General features: G+C 48.8%; 1 protein-coding gene across 3 annotated transcripts in view; it reads left to right on the top strand.

The window, feature by feature from the left end:
- Positions 1-27,169, top strand: part of LSP1 (lymphocyte specific protein 1) — a 195,185-nt gene that overhangs the window by 77,204 nt on the left and 90,812 nt on the right. For all 3 annotated transcript variants that reach the window (XM_029582104.1, XM_029582105.1, XM_029582103.1), the window contains exon 2: positions 18,990-19,145. In XM_029582104.1, the coding sequence (XP_029437964.1) occupies positions 18,990-19,145 (156 nt within the window). The remainder of the gene's footprint in view (positions 1-18,989; positions 19,146-27,169) is intronic.

The raw sequence follows: 27,169 nt of genomic DNA, 5'->3' as shown, positions 1-27,169 counted from the left end.
GTTTTCTCCAAAAAAAGTCATAGAAACCCACCCACAACAAACAATTGTTTTTCTTTTCTTTTCTTTTTTTTTTTATACTTAGTTTCCTTCTGCTCTTTTAGGCTTCCAGCTCAATCAGAACCAAGGCTGAGGTCATGAACCTTTATTCACAACTCCCTTGGAATTTTTCTACAATTTTACATCCCCTCCCATCTTACATTTGGGCCCGTCCAGTCATTGCTGTGTGATGGTCCTGGGCTGGAGGGACCATGCACCAGGGCTCCTTCTGGAACCCTGCAGTCCTGGACCCTGAATCCGACCGCTGGGTCTCACTCTTGGGCAGGACTCCCTCCCCCAGGGACTGTGAATGTTGCCTCTGCAACATCTCCAGGCCTGGCTGACCCAGGGAGCAGAAGACCCGACCTGGAGCGTGAACTGGGGACCTTCCACATGGCAGTGCATAGCACTTACCAACTGAAGGAGCAGTTTTCGCAGAAAATCAAGAGCAAAGTTAGAGACATCATGTCTTGCGACAGTGGAAGATACCCCACTGACATCAGAGGCAGAGCTAGGTTCTTCAGATGTTAGGGTTTGGGCTCATGGGGTTCGGCTCCACCACAGAGTTTGATGATTAAATTCAGCAATCGTGATCAGCCCCACCAAGAACGATCCGTGTAAAAACACAGGACCTTAGTGTTACTGTGATCCTACTGACCTTATGGGGCAATTTAAAAAATCAGCACCAAGGGCACTGAAAGAGCCAAGGAGATACTCAGCACTGGATGATTCTCACACCATCTTCTCAAGGGGCTCCCATCAGCTCTGTTCCACCTGGTGAGAAACTCCTTGTTCTCACAACATTATTTAACCCCCCTACCACTTCTCTCCATAACAAACAATAAATAGCATATAGAATCATAGGGCTCTAGGCAGATTCTGAAACTTTTTACTTGATTAGCATACGAATTATGTAAAAATATTGTACATGAGCTTTTGAAACCATAGAGGTTTCTTCTTTAGAGGTCACATCAAAGACCTTATTTTAATTTAATTTTTTTTATTATTCACATCTGAAGAGACCTATGTGATTCTGATAGTTCATGTATAACACTTTTAGATAATACATTGAGCCAAGAAAAGCTATTGCAGAATGCAGAGAATCCATCTTACTTCAAGAGCTGAGCCATAAGTTACTGGTTCACTGCATTACATATTCCAGTTGCCAGTTTTTCCTTCCTTTATTATGTGGGTGGAGTCTCTTTTGCATTGTTCTTGTTCTCTTTCTCCTCTCCTCTCCCAATTCTTCTAATTTTCCTTCATGTCTCTCTTCTCTGCCTCAATCTCTCCCTTACGTCACCATTCCTTCACTCTCTGTATTCTATCAAACCTGGATCTCATCCCTCCTCCCTTACCCCTCTTACGTGCTTCATCCCTCCTCCTCCAGTTCCCCCCTCACTAGGTTCTTCCCCCGTCAATCTCTTGTTATCTGCTTCCCTTCTCCCCAGTAGCTACCCCGTCTCTCACCACTCCCCATCATCCCCACTCTCTCCGACTCCCTCTCAGCCATTTTATTTTACTCACCTCCTCTCACATTTACCCATCCCCTCCACTTTGTCTTCCTCATCTCATCATCCCTGGGAAAGATGATTTTCCTCACCCACAATTATCCCCTCCTCACACTCCACCCCATCACCCTCTCTCTGGTTCTCTCTCACCCTCCAGTCATTCCCTTGCATATTTTTCCCCTCCTGCCCCCCCTAATATCCTCTCTAGCTCTCTATCATACATGCTCCCCCATCACCTCTTCTGGCTCTCATACACCACCGTCAGCCCTCTTTCTCTCTCTCTCTCTTTCTTTCAAAGCCTTCCTCCTCCCAGCATACATTTAATGTATGCTCCATTCTTACCTGTTGAGAATGGATGATTGAGAGGGATATACTGTACATTTTTAATAAATAAATCACTACCTCTGGCTCTCTCTCATCCCCATCACCTCCTCACACCTTTTGGCTCTTTCTTACTCCTACCACCCTACCTCCCCTTTTCACGCTCCTCCCAGCATTAAATTTCCTTCTCACCTCAACTGCCATCACTTTCCTATCTCCCCTAACATTCATCCCTTCTCGCACCACCAGAATTCACCTCCTCCCCATCAATCACAGTTCCCTGATTGTGCTGTAGTCCCTGATGCCTTGAGTCCAGGTTCCTGGGATCACAGGCTGTGGCTGTGTCTGGTTCAGTGTCACCCCCTTCTGTTGAAACAAGTGGGGGGGGGGCAGGGTGGTAGGGGACCAGAGTAGAGGGCACAGCAAAAACCAGAAAACAATTACTTTGCTCCCTTGTCTAGCCCGCCTCCTCCTGTTTCTTCCAACATTCTGCCTGCTCACGTCTCATCCCTCCCTTCCTGTGGGGGCAAGAGGAGGAGAAGAGGCTGAGCCTGGAGCAGTCACTGCGGAGAAGAAAGTTATTGCCCTGCTCCCTTTCCCAGCCCTTCTCTTCCTGTTCCCTGCAGGCTGCCTGGAAGGGAGGGGCTGGAGCTGGAAACAGAACAGCTGTCTGAGATTCAGAGCACTGGCCTTATAATGTCAGGGCACAGGCTCCTTGTTCCTACGGCTAGCCTCGCCCCTGACTGACAGTTTTGGCCTGTGAAATGCACTGTCCTAGCTGGAACAGATAGTGTATGGATAGTCACAGTGCAAGCTTCCTCCCACACAGTCACACCAGTATGTCTCTCGGTCTGGTCTGAAAGTCCTGCCAGCAAAAGGGGACATCTGCCTCCGTGCTCCTCCAGTCTTTTACCTCCTTGACTTTACAACGGTGGAGGATCAGTGATGTTTAGATTTTATTATTCATCTTTCCAAACTTAAGTTACATACCAAGTGTAAATACCAAGGGAAATACCTACTTTACCAAGTAAAGTAGGTATTTCCCTTCCCCAGAAAGCTTGCAAAGGCAATGAAGGGTGAAGCCATAAACAGCATTGGTAGGAGAAGTGGGATTTGAACCCTGCCTTCTGGGTTTAGAGCCCCCCTGCTCTGACCACTAAGCTAGTCTTGTGTCCGGCCAGTATGCTGCCTGCTCCTGGCTTCAGATGATCTTTCAGTCAGTGTATTTCCAAATGTAAACAGGCAACCTAGAAACGACCACTGTTATGCCTGTAACAGCCCCACTGAATTATCCAGGCCCTCTTGGGATGAGGGATGGAAGACTTGGTATTCCTATGGCAATCTGTTGAGCAATCCTGTCTGCTGAGTACATGAAAAGCAATCTCATAATTGCTGGGAGCTCTTCAGTATTCATAGTTCTGAAATTAAGGACATGATGACTGAACAAAACAAGAAGAGTAATCATTTCTGGCTCATCAGCTGTACTTATTGGTTAGACAAAGGCCAGCAGTGTAGAAAGGAGGATTCTCGTGGTTAGAGCATTAGGCAACGATTCAGGAGAAGGTCACGGTCCCCCTCTGTGATGTTGGGCAAATCACTTTATCTCCCTGTAACCTCAGGAACCAGTAAAACAGAATCATAATATTCTGAATTTTTAGACCATCTTTCCAATCTTTAGTTCAGGGCTGCATACAACATTTTTTTTTCAGGAACATTTTTCTTAATCTGGCTTTCAGTTTCTTGGTCACCATATTTGAGGCAGGTAAAAGAAGCTGGGTAGGGGGGATCAGAGGGACAGGCTAAATAGCCTCAATTGCTAGAACTTACAACTCATATGACTTTGAGAAATGAACCACACGAGCAGACATTTTTCTTTAGGACTGAGAGTTTCTTCCTGCTTTTTTGGACTTTTGGCTCAGTCAAAATTGTCCTTTCTTGGGCCACAGAGAGGGCCGGATTTTAAAAGGGTTACGTGCGTAACCCTTTTAAAACGCCCCTGCGCGCATCGAGCCTATTTTGCATAGGCTTCCGGCGCACGCATAAATCCCGGGGCTTTCTTGGGGGGGGGGGCGTGTCGCGATCCGCGCGTCATCGGGGGGACGGTGCTGCGTCCGGCGCGTCATCTGGGGATGGTGCTGCGGGCGTGGTTTTGGCCTGGGGGCGTGTCGCGATCCGCGCGTCATCGGGGGGGGGAGTCGCGTCCGGCGCGTCATCCGGGGACGGTGCTGTGGGCGTGGTTTTGGCCTGGGGGCGTGGCCGCGGCCTCAGGACCAGTCCCCGGACCGGAACACGGCGCGCGGCAGCCGGCCCGGCGCGCGCAAAGTTACACCTGCCTCGAGCAGGCGTAATTTTCGCGACAGAGTTGGGAGGGGGTTTAGATAGGCGACATGTTATAATAGGTTCCAAACATGACTGAATTTATTATGTAGAGTAGATTCACAGGATCACTATATGCTGTTTCTTAGGAAGTAAATGCAACAGTTGCATCTTCTCTAATTCAATATATAAAAATAAGCAGCCAATAGTTAACGAAAGGCCTTTAATGACAGTCTTCCAAATTCATACTACATCAGAGACTGCTCGTCAGTGATCAATCATTTTATTTTTGGGAAGGCAGGCCTCCAGGGAGAACATCTGTGATTTGTTGGACCTTTAGCAATTAACTTGCAAAGGGGGATGTATCAGGTAGTACTTGTCTGTAGCTGGCACAGTCCTACATTAGGATCCTTGAATTACTTGCACAGACTCAGCCTGGCCTTGTAGATTTCATTCAGTTTGGGGTTCACGCCATTCTCTCTCTAGCCCTCCATGCAGAAATGTGGACAAAATTCTGGGCATTGTCGGGAAGTCATGATGGCAGAGGGATCCCAAACTAATACAGACGGGCATTGAACCAGAAGAGTTCTAACAGACATGGGAGGTGTTCTGCTTAGTCTTTTAGTTAAAACCAGGTCTCCAGTCTGCTGCATACATTTGCTGTTCAGCAGTCAATACATTTGGAGGCCATATCTAGGATACTAGGACCCCTCATTTCAGAGGGTGTGGGTAACTATTATTTATATCACCTTCTCATGAACATGACCCTCTTGTATCTTAAATACTTAGGGTCTGATTCATCAAGGTCTTTAGTGATAGTAGACAGAGAATAGGGAAAATGCCTTCATGAAGCAGGCTCTTATTTGTAAACTTCACGGGTAAAGCCTTGAAGACTGTGTCAGGAATCCTGTATTCTGAATGGCTGACACCTAACATACAGGCCGATTCAGTAAAAGTCGCGGGAGAGCGGGCAAGCGCTTGCTCTCCCGGCGCGCACACAGGCCACTCTCCTGTGCGCGCGATTCAATATTTAAATGAGGGCCCGTGGTAAAAAGAAGTGCTAGGGACACTAGCGCGTCCCTAGCGCCTCTTTTTTGACAGGAGCGGCAGCTGTCAGCGAGTTTGACAGCAGACGCTCAATTTTGCCGGCATCGGTTCTCAAACCCGCTGATAGCCACGGGTTTGGAAACCGGACACCGGCAAAATTGAACGTCCGGCTTTCAATCCGCGAGCCGATTTTAATTTTTTTTTTTAAATTATTTTTAACTTTTGGGACCTCCGACTTAATATTGCCATGATATTAAGTCGGAGGGTGTACAGAAAAGCAGTAAAAACTGCTTTTCTGTACACTTTCCTGGTGCCGGCAGAAATTAACTCCTACCTTTGGGTAGGCGCTAATTTCTGAAAGTAAAATGTGCGGCTTGGCTGCACATTTTACTTAGTGAATTGTGTGAGAATAACTAATAGGGCCATCAACGTGCATTTGCATGTTGCGGGCGCTATTAGTTTCGGGGGGGTTGGACACGCATTTTTGACGTGCTATTACCCCTTACTGAATAAGGGGTAAAGCTAGCGCGTCAAACGCGCATCCAAACCCGGGTTAACAGTGCGCTCCACCGGAGCGCACTGTACTGTATTGGCCTGATAATAACAGTAAAAGACCAGCAGACAAAGACCAAAATGTCCCATCCGGTCTGCCCAGTAAGGGGTTTAGGGTTGTTTCCTCTCTGTGCAAGACCCCATGCCTTCTGTTCAGGATTTCTGTAATTGCCTCTGCAGATCCATTATCTCACTGTTCTGGACTCCAGAACAATTTCTAAATAAAGGTGTTTGAAATCATTTTATGCTATAATTTCCAGGAGGCAATTGCTAATAGTGCTAATGATCTGCAGGGTCATGTATTTCCTGCTATTTCTTCTCTTTGCCTTGGACCCTAACCTCATCCCACTGCACCCAGTCAGGCCTGGATTTCTCAATAGGCTCACTAGGCCTGTGCATAGGGTGGCAAAAATGGGGGGGGGGGCGGGGGCAGCAGGCTGGCCGATGATTTGCTGCCTTTCAACTGAGCGGAGTCTCACTTGGGAGAGATCAGCCCTCTGCTTTCTGCTCCAGTCACATCCCTCCCAGGTAGTGGTCAGAGAACCGGAGGGGAGTGGCTGAGGCTGGAGCAGACATAGCAAAGCAAAAAAGAACCACTCTGCTCGCTAATCCAGGCCCTGCTATTATTCAGGGAGAGGAGGGGAGGGGGGCGAGCCTGGTGGAGTCAGAGCAAAAGGGGATCATTTTGAAAAGGAAAGGAGAGGCTGAGAATGGGATCATTGGGGGCTGAGGAGAGGAGCTGGAGGGAGAGGGGAATAGTTGGAGATATGTCTGTGTGAGAGAGCAGGGATTGGGGGCATTTTTTGTGTGAGTGTGTGTGTGAGACAGCAGGAATTGGGGCATTATTTGTGTGTGTGAGAGACAGGAATTGGGGCACTATTTGTGTGTGGTGTGTGTGAGAGAGAGCAGGGATTGGGGCATTATTTGTGTGTGGTGTGTGTGAGAGAGCAGGGATTGGGGCATTATTTGTGTGTGGTGTGTGTGAGAGAGAGCAGGGATTGGGGCATTATTTGTGTGTGTGTGTGAGAGCAGGAATTGGCATTATTTGTGTGTGTGTGTGTGTGTGTGAGAGAGCAGGGATTGGGGCATTATTTGTGTGTGTGTGTGTGTGAGAGAGAGAAGGGATTGGTGCTATGTGTGCCAGACTGGATGGGGATTCAAGAGAGAGAGAGCAGAACTTGACCATGGTACACCTCCCTCCTCCTCCACTGCAATTAGGATTCCCTCCACCACTTGATCTCAGATTCTACCTTAAAGCCTGGAACCTCTCTTCCTGCCTACCTACCTCTCAATTCTCACCAGACTTTGGGACCCTACCTTCCTACTCTTTCCTTCCCTTTCTCAGTCCCAGAGCCTTCTTCCTTCTCCACCTGTCCCAGAATCTTGATCCTCCCCTCTTCCTCAGTTTCCCCCATGCACAGTGCTCGCAGCTTCTTCCCATTCCCATTGTCTTCTGAGCTTTCATCCTCTCCTCTCCCCTCGCTGTGAGACTTGGATCCATTTTCTGGATGGAAAACTCTTTTTTTTATAATAAGTACAAAATGTTTGCCAATGTGCTTCAGAAATTTCCAATTCTTGTCACAGAATTTATTCTTGAGCTGTCACGGGGGCTGTCTCTCAGACCTTTTAGACCCTGTTGTCTGACCTTATTGGGGGGGAGGGGGAGGGGTGACAGCACCAACAGTGCCTAGGGAGGGCAAAATTTTAAATCTGTCACTGCTCCCAGCTATTGTCTGGATTTCCAGAAAATAAAGAGACGGCTAATCAAAGAGCGTTTAGTGCTAGATAGTTGGATAAGTTGTGGGTGGACAATGGGCAGATCGGGAGGATGCTACTTATCTGGTTAACTGAACCAGATAACTAACAATATTCGCTCTTACCCGATTAAGTTAACCGGACAAGTTAGACCTGCCATAGAGCAAGTTTAACTTAGCTGGCTAGAACTTATCCGGCTAAGGAGCGATATATACGTGGATATTCAGCGGCATAGTCATGCCGGATAAGCTACTTGTCCAGGCCGCTTTAAATATTGACCCCATGGTTCCTTATTTCTGCTTTTCCTAGGTGCTGGTATTATGGCTATGGTCAATTGAGCTGGCTTGGTCGTATGGACCTTCTTAGAATAGTTTCTCGGCACGTCGGGCCCAGCTGCATTTGTTGCGGTGTAGTATCTGCTAGCAAGACGCACGTGACAGTTCTGCATGACAATATCTGAGAGACTGGGGAGCAGGAATAAAGGGGGTGCTTTGCTCTCCTACTGAAATGCATTGGAGTAAAAGAACTTAGCCAGGAAAAATAAGTATTACCTTAGATGCCCAACTAAAAAGAAATTTCCCTTCTGAGCAGGGCGAGCTGACAGTTCTGGACACTGCTCGCAGTTTCAGCTGCTTTGCAGTAATTATACTGGCAACTCTAATTGTGTTAGTTAATTGCCTCCAGCAGGCTCTGTAATGTATTACTGTGTGCACACTGAGCTCGTCTGGCAGGAAGCTTGTGCTGTGTGCCAGGGTGCAGGGGAAGGAAGGGGAAGGGGGCCTTGGCCAGACTCCAGGCTTGGGTGAGTTAGAGGTCAGGCAAGGTAATCAGCTGTCGAAATCCCACAGATCAGGTTCAGTTTTCAGGTGGGTGCAGAGACCCTTCCTGTGGGTTTTTGGGTTTTTTTTTGGGGGGGGGGGGGTGCTGCCGTCCTTTATGGATTGGCTGTGAGGAGGAGACCTTTTGCATTTATATCTGTTTCAAATACCTTAATGCAGGGATGAGCAAACCTTTTGAGCCTCTCCCCTCCCCCCCCCCCCTTCCAGCCATACTATTTGTTGGGGCCCCTCACCCACCAAAGTTGGGTTACATCGTGTATATAATATATATTTATGTGTATGTGTGTGTATTTAAAGTTTCTCACAACCAATCGGCTGTTGAACCATTTGCTCAAATCACGCTGCCGGCCAGAAGCTCAAAATTCCAGTTTTGATTCTCTTCAGGTTACTGATAGCGGCAATCAGATGCACACAAACAAACAAATGGCGAATGCTTTTAATGCCCTCCTGGAGAAGGCGGTGGAGACAAAAACAGCAGTGGAATTGAAAAAAGCATGCGATAAGCACAGAAGGTCCCTGGAGACAGAAGGATGGTACTGAAGCCCTGGGGTAACCTTCACCGAGCAGCAGTCACAGCCCTCACCCGCAGTGATGGGACTGCTTTGTGCTTCCTGGAAAGCACTGGGGTAACCTGTGCGGCACGGCAGTTACAGCTCTAAAACGGCAGTAGTACACACAGCATGGGGCGTCCAAGAAGGCTGGGGTGAGGCGCTTGGAAGGGAGCATGGTTAAAAGTCAAACTTCAGTGAGCATAGGGAGGCTGTGGGGATTATTACAAAACTCGATCATAAGATACAAGTATTGTTTTTTTATATAAGAAGTAAAGTTTGAAGACGGCAACGCAAGACCTGAAACGGCCTATTTATCGGAGGTGATGGAGACCATCACTGTGGTAGATTTTAGATGCAGAGGGCAATGATGGCAAAAGGGTTGAGAGTTTCGGTAAAAGACGCGGGAGAAAGGGGAGTTGTATTGAGTTGCGTATAAGAATTTATATCTGTATCTACCCAACGAGGACAAATTTCAGCTGGGCAGACTGGACGGTCAGACCATTTTGGTCTCTTATCTCCTCTCATTTATTATGTTAAAATGTACTGGTAGGGGGTCTGGATGATGACTGGGACACCTTCTTTCCCAGGGGCTGTGATCATTGACTCCACAACATGTCCAGTCCTGGCTGGCCAGAGGAATAAGGGCCAGATCTGGGAATCAGCCTCTCTCCGCCCCTCGCTCTGTGATTCTGACCATGTCACGTCACCTTCCTGTATTCAGACTTAAGAGATTATTTGCTCTTTGGGACAGAGCAATGCTGTGTACCCTGACAGCATTTTTATAAATAAGAAATATTACTATAAAAAAAAAATCAATTTCTTTTGATTGAAAGCTTTTTGCCTAGTTTAGCACTTGGTGTCTGAGACTCTGCGCTACCAAGCAGGAGATCTTTGGATGCAATGTTAGTCTCAGCAATACTTAATCTTTTAAATGCCTAAGCAGACAGGGGAGGACACATTTCAAACAATTTTATCAGGGTAAGGAAGTAATTACCTGGCTGGAATCAGCAGCTGAAAACTGCTCTTCCCATCTGCTGGTAAAAGTAGCCCCCCCCATACCACCGCTACCTTAGCTGCAATGGGGAAACGAAGTGATTTGCCACAGTGACCTGGCATGACCTGGCATACACTCTGCACTGCCCTGCTGCAGAGGAGCGGTGGGCACTGGACAGCAAGCAGTGCCCAGCGGTTTGATGGTGAAACTTCCGCACCTGCTTTAAGGCGCTGACTGTGCGTCTGCTGCAAAGTAGATGCAAAGACCGGCGGTACGAAAATACCCACGGCACCAGATTTTTAAAAGGAACCTTTGTGAGAAGTTTTTTCCTTTGAAAATTCGCTTGCTGGTGCAAAGTGCCTGTGTAAGCTGGCGAGCAATGCAGGCAGATATTTAAAAATCTGATCCCGTTCTGTCTCACCTAATGTGTGCCCACCACGTCTGGGCTGGAAATCGTAAAGAAAAGTAACAGTAGCTGCTCCGTGGAAGCCACTGAGTAATGCTCTTTGTAGGGCCGGAGTTAGAAAAACCGTGGCCCGGCTCGTTGCAGGCACCCAGAAGCCGTGCCTCAGTGACGTGATTCAGTCTCACCAAGGAGGGAGGGGCCCAGGCGTTTGCCGTAATTGTAGCCCCTAAAACAGGCCCTGGCTATTTGCGGACACTTAGGCGCATTTTGGACAGGCTGATGCGATATTTTAACTCTCTAGTTCTCCTGTATTTGAAATAGCGACCAGTGAGGTGAAAGTGAAGCGACAGAAGCAGGGCCGCCAGACTGGAGTTGATGATGGAGATGGGGCTCTCCTCTCTTAAAAAGGACTTTATTTGTGCAATGTGCCTAAAACTGTAGTGCTGCTGAAATTTTTATTTTTTTTTTACCTTACAGAGCAATTATTTTTAAAGACCGTAGCCTTTAGAAAATGCCTCAGTGCGATGAATGAGCAAGAATAAATGGCAGAGAGAGGTGGCAGGTAGCCGACAGCCTGCCCGGCATTCAGGCCCACTTGTCAGCCAGCGAAAGCTTTCCGTGTGGAGATTTCCAATAGAGAAGTTTTTTCTTTTACACCCTCCCTAGCTGTAGTTACTCCGGTGTCTAGTGATCGTTTTTCCTCTGACATTCCTTGGGCCTTCCAGAGTTTCGGCGACAGAATAGTGAGACAATGAGATCATGGGGAAGGCAATTAGTCACAAAAAAAAAAAAAAGAAGAAAAAGATGAAAAATGCAGCAAAGGGCCTGGAAACCGAACACTCCTGCTTCTGGAGGACAAAGAACCCATGAAACACTTTCAGCGGTTAGTGACCCTGCAAACGAAATCTAGTCCACATTGGCAGGGCCTTAATACTCCCGCCCTGGGGACTTCATACAGGAACTATGGCAGCCCTGTTACATCACCGTTTTAATTAACGATATTGAAATGCTTAGTGAATTTCAGGGGCACAAGGGGGAAATGAGCTTCTGAATTCATGGTTAGTCTGTAGGTAAGCTGTGTTTTTTTACGTAAGCAGGTTATTTTTTTTATAACTGGCTCCGTACGATTGTGGACAAGCTTCGGCAGCCTTCTGTTCCGCTGCCAGCTTTTAGGTGGAGAGCACACCTGCCCTGAGTTGTCTCTGCTTCTGGGGCCATCTTTAACTTTTGTTCAGCGAGGGATGAATTGCTTTTCCGAGAGTCTGAACACACGATGGAATCCACAACTTGTTCAGCCTGCCCACGTACCCCCACCATGACGCAAATACATTTAAGGACATTTTTCTTCACATCTGTTTTCCAGCGTATATATATGTTATAAATAATGGCATTTCCCCCCATGCCCTTCCCATCCAGAAGTCATATGATGCTGGAGCCCCTCGGCAGGAGCCTGTGTGGCTGCATTTAGGGGTAGAATTATCCGGGCCTTTGTGTAGCTAGGGCATGGTATCATTTTTGTTTTTGATAAACTATGACCGTTTTTTCTCAGTGCCCTTCCAGTGCTCAGATGTGTAACAGTTCTCAGAAAGCAAGCCAAAAATGGCTAGCAGATTCTGGTAACCCTAACAGTAGCTGGAAACGTTTCCGCCAGAGAAGTCTGGCAGAGGTGGGGTTAAGTTTGCTGAGAATTAGAAACCCTATATCAGCCTCCTTACCTACTGGGAGCTGATTATTGACTCCAGTGAATGACTTCATGTTCACAATCCCCCTCCTCCAAAATCCCCTGCAGTCTGGTAACTTGGCTTTCTGCCAGGGCAGACAAGGGTTTCCATGGAAACCGTGGAGCCTGAAGTACACAGGACTAGGCCTGGAACAGGAAGAGATTGTTGATACCCAGCTTTTCATTTTCTGTGACTTTGCGCTTTGTGTTTCCCTAGTACGTGGGGGGGTGAGGGCAGGGGTGGAGTGAGGCAGGTAAGCGGAAAGATGACACAGGGGAGGCTACCGTCCCCCCCCCCCCCCCTCCACAGCACCTGGAGCTTCAGTTACTGCGTGTCTGTAACATAAGTAAATGACTGCAGAGAAAGACCAAAGTGGTGTGTCCAGTCCACCCAGCAAGTTTTTGTAAGGCAGTAAATGCCGCACCGTGCACGTTTCTTTCAAGCCTTCTGTTAAGGGTGGTACCTGTGCTTCAGTGCAAGAAGTTGCCGTGCCAGTGTATATGTTCAATACTATACGCCGATTTTTAAGACACAGAATCTCAAGGCTCCTTCTTGGCTTCTACGTGGGCAGTAACATACAGCATTCGAGAACTAATTTGACAGGATGTAAAGTAGATTAGGCACACTCTCATGTACTCAGCTAATGAGTTCAGTAGGTGTCACAGTTTGAACCGGAGGCAATGACTTGCTCGAGGTCACAGAAAAGCGGCAGCAGTATTTGAACCTTGGCTTCCCTGGTTCGTAGCTTGCTGCTCTAATTGCTAGGCTTCGTCTTCACTCTACTCCTGCGCCTCCCCTCTAGTACACCTCGTTGGCAGGGCTGGCTTTGGTGCGGGATGGAGGTTAGGTCACCCTCCAGAAATCCAATATCCCCATTCCCTGAGAAAGCATCGCTACGAAATGGACACCACGGAGCAGCCCCTCTCTCTCAAGTGCTGCTCAGCTTGAGTGGCAGCAGGCCCATTGGACCCACACAGGGGTGTGCTGATGGCAGTTCTACGGTGCTCCAAATGCTGCCAGCCTGTTCCAGCACCTTTAAGGGGGGCGGGTCTGGCAGGAAGTGATGCCAGAATGCAGGAGGAGAGATGCACCTTTCAGTCCGGCACTCCTACGATAGTGGGAGATCCGAGCGTGCTCATTGGGAATCTGAGGACCCGCACCCTGGAAACCTGAGCCTGAGCAGGATTTAGTGCAGTAGGTGTTCGTGCAGAATGCCACTTCTAATTTATACATTTAGGGTCCCTATAATAACATTTCATTATCCCTAAATATAAGTGACCAACTGGCTCCATTCTTTCAGGGCAGGCTTTACCATACCTGAATGGACTTATTGTAACCCTGTTTTTCTTAGGGACATCCGAACTGCATGTTTCATCCTGTTCATGCATTCTGTGTTCCCACTTTCTTTCAGTAGATTGTTTATTGTTGTTTTATTGTTGTATTTTATGACCTTTTACGCTTTTAGACTATTTTAACAGCTATATTTTAATTAATTTTGCTTTGCAATTTTAGCTGTTACGTGCTTTTATTGCTAGCGATTGTATTTCCTCTATTTTAATTTTGTACACCGTTGTGATGGTTTTACTGATATGACAGTTTAAAAAACCCTAATAAACCATAAACTGCAAGTTCATGTATTCAATGGGGAAAACCTAGGAGTGGCTCCACCTGCCCTGAAAGTACTGATTTGTAAACTGACACTGTACTATATATAGGAGACTATGTACTAAGCATTTTCCCCATAGATACAAAAGGGGAACACCCCTTTAGTAATATCTGACCCTTAGTCTGCAGGCACATCGCTGAAATATTTGCCATTACTGTTGTCCTGCACACTCCTTTAGCACTGCACATAATATGACATTTTCACTGCAGTGCTAATGCAATATTACTCTATTGAATGCTCGCTACGTGGTTTAACAGTGACTTCCTCTTGCAGGATCCGCTCTGCTTCTATCTTGATAGGTTCTGTTGGGTGCATTACAAGTGATGCCTAGTGTGATCTTGGGCAAATTATTATTCGATTGTTCCTCACTGGGGCTTGCACAAGAACTGAAAATGTAAATGATCCCTTGGAACTGCAGGCTCCTCACACAGCCCCCCAAGCCTCAATGTCTTTCACAAGGCTGAGAAATGTGGTCAGCAGACACTCCCAGTGAACTCAGCTGTGGGTTTATTTTATGGGAGAGGGAAGATTCTGAAAGAATCACTATAAAAATATAATTTCTCTAATCTGGGAAAGAGATTTGTTACAATTAACATAGCATCTCTCCCTTCCAACTATTTTGTCTCTGCAGTGATTGTGTTTTCTTTTTTGCTCCTTTGTTTTGGTTCTGTCTCCCTTCCTTTGTTGGAGGAATTTTTACTGCCTTCATCCTCTCGGTTTCTCCCACATCCAAATGTCCCTAGTTCTCTGCAGAGGCCCGAGGGTAGATTCCATGGCAAGATGTAGACTTCTTCTGTGACCACAATGCAGAATTCTGTGGTATTTTTGCAGCTTGCGTGCAGTGTAAAATTCATCCATGTATTGCCATCATCCAGTGCAAATATTGATTTTACTGAGTAAATATTGAAAAACATATTAGAGGTATTTAACTATTTATAGGTAATCTCACCACTGAATCCCTTTTGGATTTCCTTTAAATATTACCCTTGTTTTGCTTGGGAAGAAAGTTGGTTTCCTTAATTTACCTTAGTTTGTTTATCTTGGGGATGTGAATTTAATGTCTTGACCTGATCATGTTCATTCAATGTTAACAGTTCAGTGTTTATGTTGAATACACACATGCATTTTTCATGTTCCCTTAATTTACTTTCTTTAAGCCTTTTAGTGTATTAGTCTTTCCAGTTTAGATCTTTCACGGAAGCGAGAAATGTTTGTACCTTCTTAAGGGGATCATGATTGGTGTGCATGTACAATAAGTATCTCAATGCTGAACCTGTCTGAGGCAACCTATACAAATGCTGAATTGGTTTCTGATGAAGAAACATTTTGGGATAGATTTTCAAAGGGTTACGCACGTAACCCTTTAAAAAAAACCCTGCGCGCGCCTAGCCTATTTTGCATAGGCTCGGTGGTGCGCGCAAGCCCTGGGACGCGTATATATCCCGGGGCTTTGAAAAAGGGGCGGGGACGGGGGTGGGGCGGCGGTCTGGGGCGGTCCTGAGTCCTCCGGCACAGTGGCCGTGCCGGGGGATGGCGCGCTGGCAGCCAGCCGGCGCGCGCAAGTTACGCCTTCCTCGGGCAGGTGTAACTTACAGAACAAAGGTAGGGGGGGATTTAGGTAGGGCTGGGGGGGTGGGTTAAATAGGGGAAGGGAGGGGGAGTGAAAGGAAAGTTCCCTCCGAGGCCGCTCCAATTTCGGAGCGGCCTCGGAGGGAATGGGGAAAGCCATCGGGCCTCCCCTAGGACTCGGCGCGCGCAAGGTGCATAAGTGTGCACCCCCTTGCGTGTGCCGACCCTGGATTTTATAACATGCGTGGTAGCGCGCGCATGTTATAAAATCGGGTGTACATTTGTGTGCACCGGGTAGCGCGCACAAATGTACCCCGCGCGCGCTCCTTTAAAAATCTGCCCCCTTTGGGTTTTAACAAAGATTTTCTTTATTTACTCTCATTATTTAAGATAAAGTAGCGTTTTCTGTGTAGCTGGCCCCTGTCTTGTGTTTCCTTTCCTCATCTCTCTTGCCCTCTGTTCCCCACATCCTTATCTCTTCCTTCCCTCTTCTCTTCACCAGCACTGGCTCAGAGTAACACTTAAGACACCTGGTCACTTGGGTCCTATAACCCAAGGAGCAAGGACAGAGATAAGAATCTGCTCACCCGGGGCACTGAAGGTCAGGGAGTGTTGAGGATTGAGAACGAATGCCACAGCTGCCAGGAGCACTCAGGCTACCCATCTTCCTGCCAGGGTAAAGATAAGAAGAAATGGATCCCCTACTCCCAGCACACTGACAGCTCCCCCCGACGTTTGCACAGGGGTTGATTCCTTGCTCTGGCAGCACTTTCTCATAGATCAATAGGTCAGTTAATTTATCAGTTGTCAGGAGTGGAAGTTGGGAGTCAGCTCCACAGTGCTTTCTTCACTGTCGGCACTACAGGACCTTATTATTGTGGATTGTGGAATTCTCGTTGTCCTTAATGGAGCATTGTTATATTGAATCTGATCTATTTGGACAATATTCCACCATCAGGGCAGACTGTAGGGTCCTGAAGCTGGCATTATTAGGCCAAACTGCTCAGCTGTTGAAGCTGATGTCATGTTTGAGGTTTGTGGCCAAGGTGGGAAGCAGCAGTTGGTTCTGGTGTCGGTTCCAGGCAGGGTGGACAGGAGTCCCAGAGAGCAACAGCGGGTGCGCATTTCTGCCCCGCGGAGTCAGTGGTATTCCAACCATGTCACCCCCAATAATATGCCATCTGGAAAGGGAGAGGGGGGAGGGAGCATAGGATGAAGAAGCTGAACAGCATGCTAGCAGCCCTCCATGAATGTTACCCTCCTCCCACCACCAACCCTCTTTATCAGCCTCCCTGAGATGGAGGAGGACTTTCTGCTGGCAGAATATGGGGTGGGGGAGGGAGATGGGGAAGCTTAGTGTTGTTGCTGTAAGGGAGGAGGAAGGTAAGGCTATGAGTCAGACAACCGGGGCCACAGATCTGCTGACTGATCACCCCCAGGGACCCTCCTCCAACATTCCTGGCTCAGGCCTGCAATAAAACGGCAGCTCCCAGGAATCTTGATTAAAGAATAACAACAAGGTCTTCTTAAAACATGGCAGGAAGAAAACCACATGTACATGTTCTCTCTCATCCAGAGTTTGCAGTGCAGTGGATTGAATTCAGTGCTGCTAGATTATTCAGATTATTGCCTCTGTCTTAGCTCTGTTGGTTCCTTACTTGGGTGTATTGCTAAGTCTTCCTTTTGTGGTTTAAGAGATTTTCACTTGTAGGTTTACATGTGTTTGTAATACCATAGTTATTTCTTTCATGGTACTTCAGTTGATCCCTCCCTCTGCTGTCACCGAGTCCTTGCCGTATTCATGCTTTCCATGTATGAGTGGGAGGAGGCTCTGAGATTCGTCATGCTGGTGCAGGTGGGAGTGGGCTAAATACCAGGAGCTTTCCAAAACTTGAAACATTTCATTTTGCTCCAGAATAAGACAGAAATACAAAAAAAAAAGGAGAATCTGAATTATTTAGCCTTAACTGGCAACTATTATATTACTAAAGCTGTCAGTGTCGCCCACAGAGCTCTCTCCGTTCTGCAGGTGCCTCAGGACTCCACTTGATTTAGATCAGTGGTTCCCAACCTGGGGTCTGTGGACCCCCCCCCCCCCAGGGATCCGCGACACCATCCCAGGAGGTCCTCCAGAAGAGATACAAGAGAGTTTTTAGCTAGGGGGAAAATGTGCGGGCTCTTGCTAACCATGATTAGTGGAGCTGCTGCCCCAAGCAAGGAAAGCGAGAGTGGGGGGGGCCTATTATAGCTCCGAAAACGTCATCCCACGTTGCTGGAGGAGGAGGAGGGACAGAGAGAGGGGCCATGTGCACCCATTAGAAGCCTCAGGCTGCAGTGCTGCATGTTTAGCAGAGGTGAGGAAGAAAGGGACTGGTTGCAGGCCTTCGCGAATCATAAACCCCCACTGCTGCACTTGGTGAGGATGTGGGGAAGCGAGGGGCCGATATCAGCTGTCGGTACCTCTGCAGCCTCTGTGCTGCACACTGAGGAAGGCAGAGGAAAGCTGGGGTCATCACAGCAGCGAGAAACGTTTCCCACTACTGCCACGTGCTCTGCCACTGGCCTGAGAGGGCAGGAGAGCTGCACCAGAAAAGTGAGTAGAACGGCTCAAAGGAGGAAATGAGACTGGGGTTGACAGTATGAATGGAAAGAGAGAGAAGGCATGCAGGAAGAAATGGAGGATAAAGAAGGAGACAGGAATCCATGATCGACCTGGTTAAGGGGAGTGAACATGGATGGCAGAAGGAGAGGATCCCCCAGGAATCATGCGGGACAGAGGTAGGGATAGAGGACCATCATGGTCCAAGAGGGTAGAAGGGGAAAGATATTAACCACCAGGGATCAAGGAGGAGGAGACAACAGCCAGATGTGGAGATGACATTAAACTCAAAGTTTCTAGGGGGATACACAGACAGACATGGAGATCTCATTAACCTTCTTCCCGTTGAAAAGCAGGCTGTTGGTTTTGATTTTCCTAAGATCGAAATCATTTTGTGACTCTCATTTTCTGTATGTGTTTGGAAGGATTATAAAAGAAAATAATAAGGTATAAAAGAAAAGCAGGCTAGAAGGGGACGGGGTGCGGGGTGGTGGTGGTCAGTTTTCAGGGAGGATAAGTTTCAACAATTTTTATGTGGGTAAACACCTGTTTACCTCCATAAACGCCAGCCCGAGTTCTCAAAAGGAAACTCCACGGGGCAGGTCTGCGGGAACCGCTGCTGGATTTCTGCCTGGTCACACTGAACTGCCAACCTGGAATTGTTTTTGGAACTTATTTAAAAAAAATCATCTATACCGCAGATCAGAATTACTGTGCAGTTTCCACGTGAACATTCATAAACTCCTTTTCCCCATTGCGGCTGGACTGGAAGGTGGAATGGCCTCCACCTTCGAGCACACATTTTCAATAGCTTTGGAAAGTGCCCTCCCTCTGTACTTAGTTCAGATGGAATGATTCTGGAGTGCAGATCATTATTTCTTTTGTTATGGAATGCAGACATGAAAGAGAAAGTGTGGGACGGTTCATGAAGCTTTTTTTGAAGCTGAATAGGGGAACCTTTAGATGTGATTTAGATGTCACACACAGAGCGTTCCCTTTGATTGGGGGGTGTTGAGTCCCAGGGCTCCTAGGAGCGTGAAAGTTAATGGAAGGCATTGCCATGGAAACAAAGCTTTCGTTATTAACACAGTTTCCCTGTTGACTGGCAGGTTGACGACCCAATGGAGCATTGAGGACGAGGAAGAAGCAGCCCGGGAGCGCCGCCGCAGGGAACGTGAAAAACAGCTCCAGTCCCAGTCTGAAGGTGATGCGACTGATACCGGCCTGCCTGGAGAGACCGGGATCCCAGCAGCCCAGGACAATCAGTAAGGAATGCTCCGGTGTGCGCCCCCTCAGCGCACTCTTCTCTTTCCCCCCCCCCCTCCCATTGTCAGAAATGCAGCACCTCCCACACACCTGTACAATGCAAACTGCGTCCAATGCAAGTGGAGCTGTACTGGGGGAGGTGGGACCGGTGTTGAAGTCAGTCCTGTCCCTGGGGAAGCATTGCACCACCTCTGCCCCCAAGGGAAATGCAAGTGGAATAGTTTGGGTTTATTTGGAAAAAAAGGGGTGGAAATAAAGGTCAATAAACAAATGATATAAGGTAAGATCTTTTCTATTGGATTTGTAGCCAGTCCCTCGCTTATGCGGTTAGCATCAACCAGAGGGGCTACGGGTCGGGGTTCCGTCCAGATGGGGGATGAAGCTATCTTCCGGTGCCCCTGGCATGGTTAGTTACTACTGAAGACCTGGCTCACACTCCAGCTACTAAAAAGGGTAGCAAAACCCAGAATAGGAGCAAGGAGGAGAGAGTCAGTAAAAGGATTAGGTAGCAACCCACCCCAGTGTCCATCTGTTCAGCTAGTGCACTGGGCAAAAGTAAAAAAACAAAAACCAGAGTACTTAACGGTGTTCAAATTAAAGTTGTTTACTGTAACTTGAAAATAAGTATCCAGGTCAACACTGAGAAAAGCAAAAATAGCATAAAAAATACTAAAGTGATGAAAGCAATGATCTCCTTGTCCATCCTAGGTCTTCTCACTAATCTCCCTCCGCACCACCATCCATGTCAAATATATCCTCCCCAGTGAGAGTAGGATAACTGGAGTGAAGCTCCAGCTGGTCAAGATGGAGAAATATCCCCACGTCTACAACTATTACAGCAAATCAAAAAGTTCAAAAAGCTCTCTTAATCTGTGATCAGCAGGTCTCTAGTACAAGAATCCAAAACAGTTCTTCTCACCCTTGCTTCTTCTTGTGCTCAATTCTACAACTCCAAACGTCAAGGGAACCCCTTGATATGTGGCTCAGATCTGCCTGCCCGACAATGGCCATGTTTCGGCAACAATCTGCCTGCCTCAGGGACCGCGGGAAAAACTCTATTGTGTCCGAAATTTGGGTCCACCCTTGGAAAAGCACTTCATTTTGTTCTTGCGTGTCTAGTCTTTAAAGTGAGCTGCGCCTTCATTTCCTTACCAAAACATGGCCATTGTCGGGCAGGTGGATCTGAACCCACAAGCAGCGGCAGCAATCAGCGTTTTAAAAACAAGATAAGTACTTGAGAAAAGACAAAGATAAGTTATAGGTGGGTCAGACCATGCGCCGGGAAAACAAAAGCACAGATAATTGAATACAAATTGAAAAATAGAATACGAAGAGTTGTTGAATAAGAAAATTAAAGAATAAAACACGGGAGCTATTAAAATAGGTCAGCCACAGAGTGGTTGTTCCATAAATAGCGACCGCACACAAACCACATATCAAGGGGTTCCCTTGACGTTTGGAGTTGTAGAATTTTTGCACAAAGGGAACGAGGTTGGTTGGTGATTAGTGTATACTCTTCTTGTGCTCAGGCAAAAAGATCTCTCTGAATTCAGTCCTTCAGGATCACGGGTGGGGGGGATGCCTTTCCATCCAGGCTGAACCAGTCTGCATCAAAAAATCTCTGTACTTCCAAAAATCCAACAGTCCCAACTCATGATCTTGACATCCAGGGATGAGGAAAAAGCTCCTACAGCCAAGCTTCTACTTCTTTCCAACCTCTTCCTTAAGATCCAGGGATGATCCTTCCTTCTCTGCTCATCAGCTTCTGCCCTACTAAAAACTGAGCATGCTCCTGGGGATTTTTGTATCCTATACAAGCCTTCCGCCGACAAGGTGGGGCCAAGGCAAGGGGAGGAATCCTAATTATCAAAAACCTCTCTTACTGCCCATTGCTAGAAAAGCACCTGAGAGAGCAAATGTTAGTGACTGGCAAAGCCCCGTCACAGATTCAATGCGTTTCTTGGCCCGAGGAAGAGAGTGTTAGCTGCTGAAAGCTACAAATAGTGTCTGGTGAGTCCCAGTGGAAAAAGTATTTCCTTCTATGCCATTTTGTCCATTGACCTGCACATTCAAATGAACTAATGTGGCAACCACGCTACTTTATTTATAAAAGAGAGTGTTTTAGTTTGTAAAAAGTTAAATATTACAGCAGAAATCTGCAATACTAACTTTACAGAGACCTCTGAGTTTGGTGGGAGGTGGGGGAGGGGTGGGTAGGTGAGGGGCATTGTCAGTGAGGATGGGATCAGCGAACTGAGCCCTCCCCCTGAAAACAGATGTGATAAATTAAGTCCAGAACATTGAACTAGCAGTGTCGCGTGTTAATTCTTACACAGATAATTTCAACAGTGTAAAATAAATTCTCTATATAACACCCTATTTTGTTTTAAAATATTTAAGGGAATGCAAGGGGTGACCTTAACAGAGAAGTAATATATTCCAACATGAGTCAGACGCATTAATATAAAGGTCATGCAGCCCTTAACATGTCATTCAATTTGTGTATTCCAGATGTAAACATCTGCCCACTAACCCATGGGGGCTATTAACAATTACCAAGTCAAAAAATGATTCCCCACAAAACGGTAACATTTAAATCCAAAAAGCAGCATAACACAAAAATGTTTCTATATTTATTTAACTTCCAAAAATGATTTACTGAAGTCTGTTTTTAAGTGGAAGGAAAGATCAGGGCTGCACATGGAACAAACACCACTAAAAAGCTTAGCTGTACCAATCGTAGGTCATAAAACCCTCTACTATTAGTTTCACCTGCTATTCAGCATTGGGAAAACAAAACCGGTGCAATGCACACATTTTCCAAATAGGATTCTCGTGTTTATTCTTCTAATCCCCAATACTGAAGCTAAGCTTTAAGGTGAAAACTGTAAACCCTGTGGGCTTCACCCCAGTATTCAGTACCGTGAAACCTCTCTCAATCTCCACCATCATTGAAGAGCTAGGGGGCAGGGCTGGGAGAGGTGACGAGGAAGAGAGAACTCTCGCTGTTGCTAGCCCCTAAGTTTTTGGGGTTCCCGTTTTTCAGGTCTGCCTCAGATCCTGTGGAACCTGATTGATTAAGGTTATTTTCCTATTCTGTGTTTATGGGGAAAAGAAAGTTTAATAAATCACACCAAATGCCCCCAGCCACCACCACAAGCATACTGTCAGCAGTGTGTCCACGTTCTCCCTAGTCTCCCTCTCTCTGTCCCCCACCCTGTCTTCACCAAACGCCCCCCCCTCCCCAGCCACCACCACAAGCATACTGTCAGCAGTGTGTCCACATTCTCACCAGTCTCCCTCTCTCTGTCCCCCACCCTGTCTTCACCAAACGCCCCCCCCTCCCCAGCCACCACCACAAGCATACTGTCAGCAGTGTGTCCACATTCTCACCAGTCTCCCTCTCTCTGTCCTCCACCCTGTCTTCACCAAAGCCCCCCCCAGCCACCACCACAAGCATACTGTCAGCAGTGTGTCCACGTTCTCACCAGTCTCCCTCTCTCTGTCCCCCACCCTGTCTTCACCAAACGCCCCCCCCCTCCCCAGCCACCACCACAAGCATACTGTCAGCAGTGTGTCCACGTTCTCACCAGTCTCCCTCTCTCTGTCCCCCACCCTGTCTTCACCAAACGCCCCCAGCCACCACCACAAGCATACTGTCAGCAGTGTGTCCACGTTCTCCCTAGTCTCCCTCTCTCTGTCCCCCACCCTGTCTTCACCAAACGCCCCCCCCCAGCCACCACCACAAGCATACTGTCAGCAGTGTGTCCACGTTCTCACCAGTCTCCCTCTCTCTGTCCCCCACCCTGTCTTCACCAAACGCCCCCCCCCTCCCCAGCCACCACCACAAGCATACTGTCAGCAGTGTGTCCACGTTCTCACCAGTCTCCCTCTCTCTGTCCCCCACCCTGTCTTCACCAAACGCCCCCCCCCTCCCCAGCCGCCACCACAAGCATACTGTCAGCAGTGTGTCCACGTTCTCACCAGTCTCCCTCTCTCTGTCCCCCACCCTGTCTTCACCAAACGCGCCCCCCTCCCCAGCCGCCACCACAAGCATACTGTCAGCAGTGTGTCCACGTTCTCACCAGTCTCCCTCTCTCTGTCCCCCACCCTGTCTTCACCAAACGCCCCCCCCCTCCCCAGCCGCCACCACAAGCATACTGTCAGCAGTGTGTCCACGTTCTCACCAGTCTCCCTCTCTCTGTCCCCCACCCTGTCTTCACCAAACGCCCCCCCCTCCCCAGCCACCACCACAAGCATACTGTCAGCAGTGTGTCCACGTTCTCACCAGTCTCCCTCTCTCTGTCCCCCACCCTGTCTTCACCAAACGCCCCCCCTCCCCAGCCGCCACCACAAGCATACTGTCAGCAGTGTGTCCACGTTCTCACCAGTCTCCCTCTCTCTGTCCCCCCCCCCTGTCTTCACCAAACGCCCCCAGCCACCACCACAAGCATACTGTCAGCAGTGTGTCCACGTTCTCCCTAGTCTCCCTCTCTCTGTCCCCCACCCTGTCTTCACCAAACGCCCCCCCCCTCCCCAGCCACCACCACAAGCATACTGTCAGCAGTGTGTCCACGTTCTCACCAGTCTCCCTCTCTCTGTCCCCCACCCTGTCTTCACCAAACGCCCCCCCCTCCCCAGCCACCACCACAAGCATACTGTCAGCAGTGTGTCCACGTTCTCACCAGTCTCCCTCTCTCTGTCCCCCACCCTGTCTTCACCAAACGCCCCCCCCTCCCCAGCCACCACCACAAGCATACTGTCAGCAGTGTGTCCACGTTCTCACCAGTCTCCCTCTCTCTGTCCCCCACCCTGTCTTCACCCAGTCACCTTCCCATTCCTCCTCCCTCACTCAATGCCCCAACCTTGTTTCCGGTCTCTCTGTCTTCTCTCCCCACCCTGTCCCATCAGTCTGGCGCTCCCTCAGCCTGTCTGCAGCAGTGCCCCCCTCTCTCTCAATCCCCACTCATCCCCCAGCATTCATCTTTTCTTGAGCCCTCTCGTTCCCAGCATTCTCACCCCCCCCTCTCCCAGTTAGCCATCCTCCTTGCCCTCCTACCCCCTTCCAGCCAGCCACCCTGCCAGGCCGATGCAGTAACCTCGTGCGCTGAAATTCGGCTCTCAGTTCCTCAACGCTCGGATTAAAATTGTTTATAACGCCCGACGCAGCAAGCTCATGCTGTACTCGTACATCAGGAGTCAATGTGGAAAACGTGCATTCAGTTCAGGTCTCGACGCGTGTTTCAAACACGTCTATCAGGCATCTGATCGGCCCCAATGCAGCCTGACTTTGCCTTCACCGCCGGCTGCCATGCCCCGAGTTAAGTGCTGGCATGAGCTGGGCATGACAGCGGCGCTCTCTCCTGTCCTCTCCGGCTCGCGCGCTCTCTTGTTTTTTTGCTTCTGTCTCGCATTTTTTTGTGAATGCAGAATCGGCTTGGGATTGGCTCATCTTGTTTTGCTGTGGCGAGTTTGTGGTTCTCCGTGTTTTTGGGGCTCTTGCTCTCTGCGTCCAACATGTGCCGGATTCCTTGGGGTTTCCGGTCCCCGCGCTGGGCGGTCTGTGCTGGTTTCATGTCGGCTGCGGCTGATTCTGGGAGCTGACATCTTCCGGAGTATTAAACTGCTGAAACCAGTTTTTTAGTTTTATTTTTTAACGCAGTACCTCGGACCCAGGAGTACGTTTCCAGCCTTAGGAAAATGCGAGTTAAACTGGCGCACCTCTCTGCATTTGGGAGGCAGTGGCGTGTGAGCGGAAAGCATCAGCAGTAAAATTTGGGCGCAGCATTGCAGGTTAAAACTGTGCCTTCTGCCTTATTACATCGGCCTGCTAGTCAGCCATCCTCCTCCTCCCTCAGTCACCGCCCAGCAAGCCAGTCCCTCCCCCCTCCCCCACCAGCTAGCCAGTTCCAGCTCCCCTTGAGCCAACTCCCAGCCAGCTGAACCCCCAGACTCCTGCCAGCTCCTGCCCCCCCCCCCCCCAGCGCCCGAACGGCTCTTCCTTTCTGGGGGGGCCTGAGTTTGGACCCCCGCATGGGTCCTCGTGGTCGCAGGTCCCGCGAGACCTGAGAGCAGTGGGGGAGTTTGAGCGCCAGGTGCTGGAGCTAGAGCGAGGCACAAACATGGCGGATGCCATGGCGACCTGGCCCTGGGATTTGTCAAGTCCCGATTTAATACAAAAAGACGCATGAACCAATGAATGCCAACCACTCATGTTTTAAGGCTTCGCTTTTCCTCTAACCACACTGTTCTCAGTTTTCTTCTCTTTCACTTTGACCTTGTCTCTCAACCTCTCCTCGTTCTCCTTTGCATTTACTTTTACTTTCTGCTGCTCTCTCGTGATTCATCCTGCCCTCTCCTATAATCTTTCCTTCTCTTCTTCACATCGCTCTCTTTCCCTCCTTTCCATCTCGTTCCCATGTGTTGTCTCCTTTTTTCACCTCCATCTCTTTCTTACCCCATTGCTGACCCCTTCGAGCCACCCACCTCTCCCTTTCTTGATCTTTGCCGTATCCCAGTCCCTCCCACCTTCCCTTTCCTGGTACCACATCTCCCCTTCCCTGACCTTTCATTCCGCCCCCTCTTAGCGCTCTCCCACCCCCTTCCAGCGCCCTTTCACAGTGCAGTATGAGCTTTCCCGCTCTCTCCCAGCCCCGTATCACACCCTCTGTCTGGTTTCCCCTCCTCTCCCTCACTTCCACACTCAGCAGCACATTTTTAGCAAAGCAGGTGCTGCGGGACAGATCCAGGGAAGAAATAAGGAGGAGAGGAGCGAGGACAGCACAGGAACAGATTGGGACCTGTGTGCTCTGCTCCTCCTTTGCCTGAAACTGGAAGGGCCTGTGACGGGGAGGGGGCAGGCCCCCCCCCCCCCCCCCCGGCTCCTGTGCTTTACCTTGCAGTGCTCTTAGGACTGTATTTTCTGTTCTGACTTCAGACTTGGCCTGCAGTGGCTGCTCTGCTGCAGGGTCTGAGAGAGACAGTGGTAGGATCTGGGAAATAGGGAGTGAAGGAAGGTTAGCTCGGGAGTCTCCTGGAAAGGTCAGTGAAACCCGGGCTGGCTGCTACAATTACAAAAACAAATGCTCCTGCTTTCCCAGAGGAGAACCTTTCTGGCATCACATTCTTGTGGGGTTTGATATTGCTAGGATAGCTCTTGGCTTGCGGTACCTAGAAGGGTATTAATTCCAGTCCTTTGTTAGGAAAATCCAAATGCTTACAAGCACAAACTTGTATTTTTGTATCCACCAACGCCCCCCCAAGCAACATCATCTCCGTCTACGCGAGTTAGGACGTTGCCTGGCCATGGCGTGCTTTCATCCGGCTGGACTGCAGGCCGCCTGGAATTGTGAGCGTGTTGCTGAAACTGGGCGGCCGTCCCTAACCGCGGCAGGACACCGTCGGATCACGTGGGACGCCTGCAACGGGGTTCACGGCCGGCTTCAACGGCAGAGGCCGTTTCACCGACTTTGATGCCGCGGAGCCGTTCAGCCGCTGGAAGTATTCGAGGAGCTTAGACCGCTCTGCCGGGAAGAAGCAGCTGTCGGCATTTGCCTGAGCCGATTCTCCTTTCTGGGGGGGGGGGGGGGAGCGATCAGCGCGTGGTTCCTCTTTCCTAAACCTTGCTCTTCTGGACAGCCCCCCCTTCTGCACGGTGACTCATCACCGATGTACTTGCGATTTTACTATAAACAGAGCATTCTGGTTGCCGAAAACCACTTCCTACAGAAATGTAAGCGGGCGGCTGTGCAGGCAGCACGTCACCGCATGCTTTGAACGCTTGCACTGTGCTACATAAATGTGTGCCTGCGACGTGCGCCCGGAGTGCTTCCTGCTTTATACAGTGCACTCCTGATTTCTAAGAAATTGACACTCCCTGTTTGTTGTAACTTTCTTTCTTCTTGTTAAATGGTTTTCCCCTGGTTCTGCCGTAAACCGGTTACGATAAGACTCCGTCTTGAGCATCGGGATACTAAAAGAACTGAAATAAATAAATAATAAATAAATTGGCCTGGCTGGGTTG

This window comes from Rhinatrema bivittatum, chromosome 17 (assembly GCF_901001135.1).
Source record: "Rhinatrema bivittatum chromosome 17, aRhiBiv1.1, whole genome shotgun sequence".
In the NCBI taxonomy this organism is placed as follows: domain Eukaryota; kingdom Metazoa; phylum Chordata; class Amphibia; order Gymnophiona; family Rhinatrematidae; genus Rhinatrema; species Rhinatrema bivittatum.
Note: the sequence above shows the minus strand (reverse complement) of the source record. Positions and strands in the feature narration are given on the sequence as shown.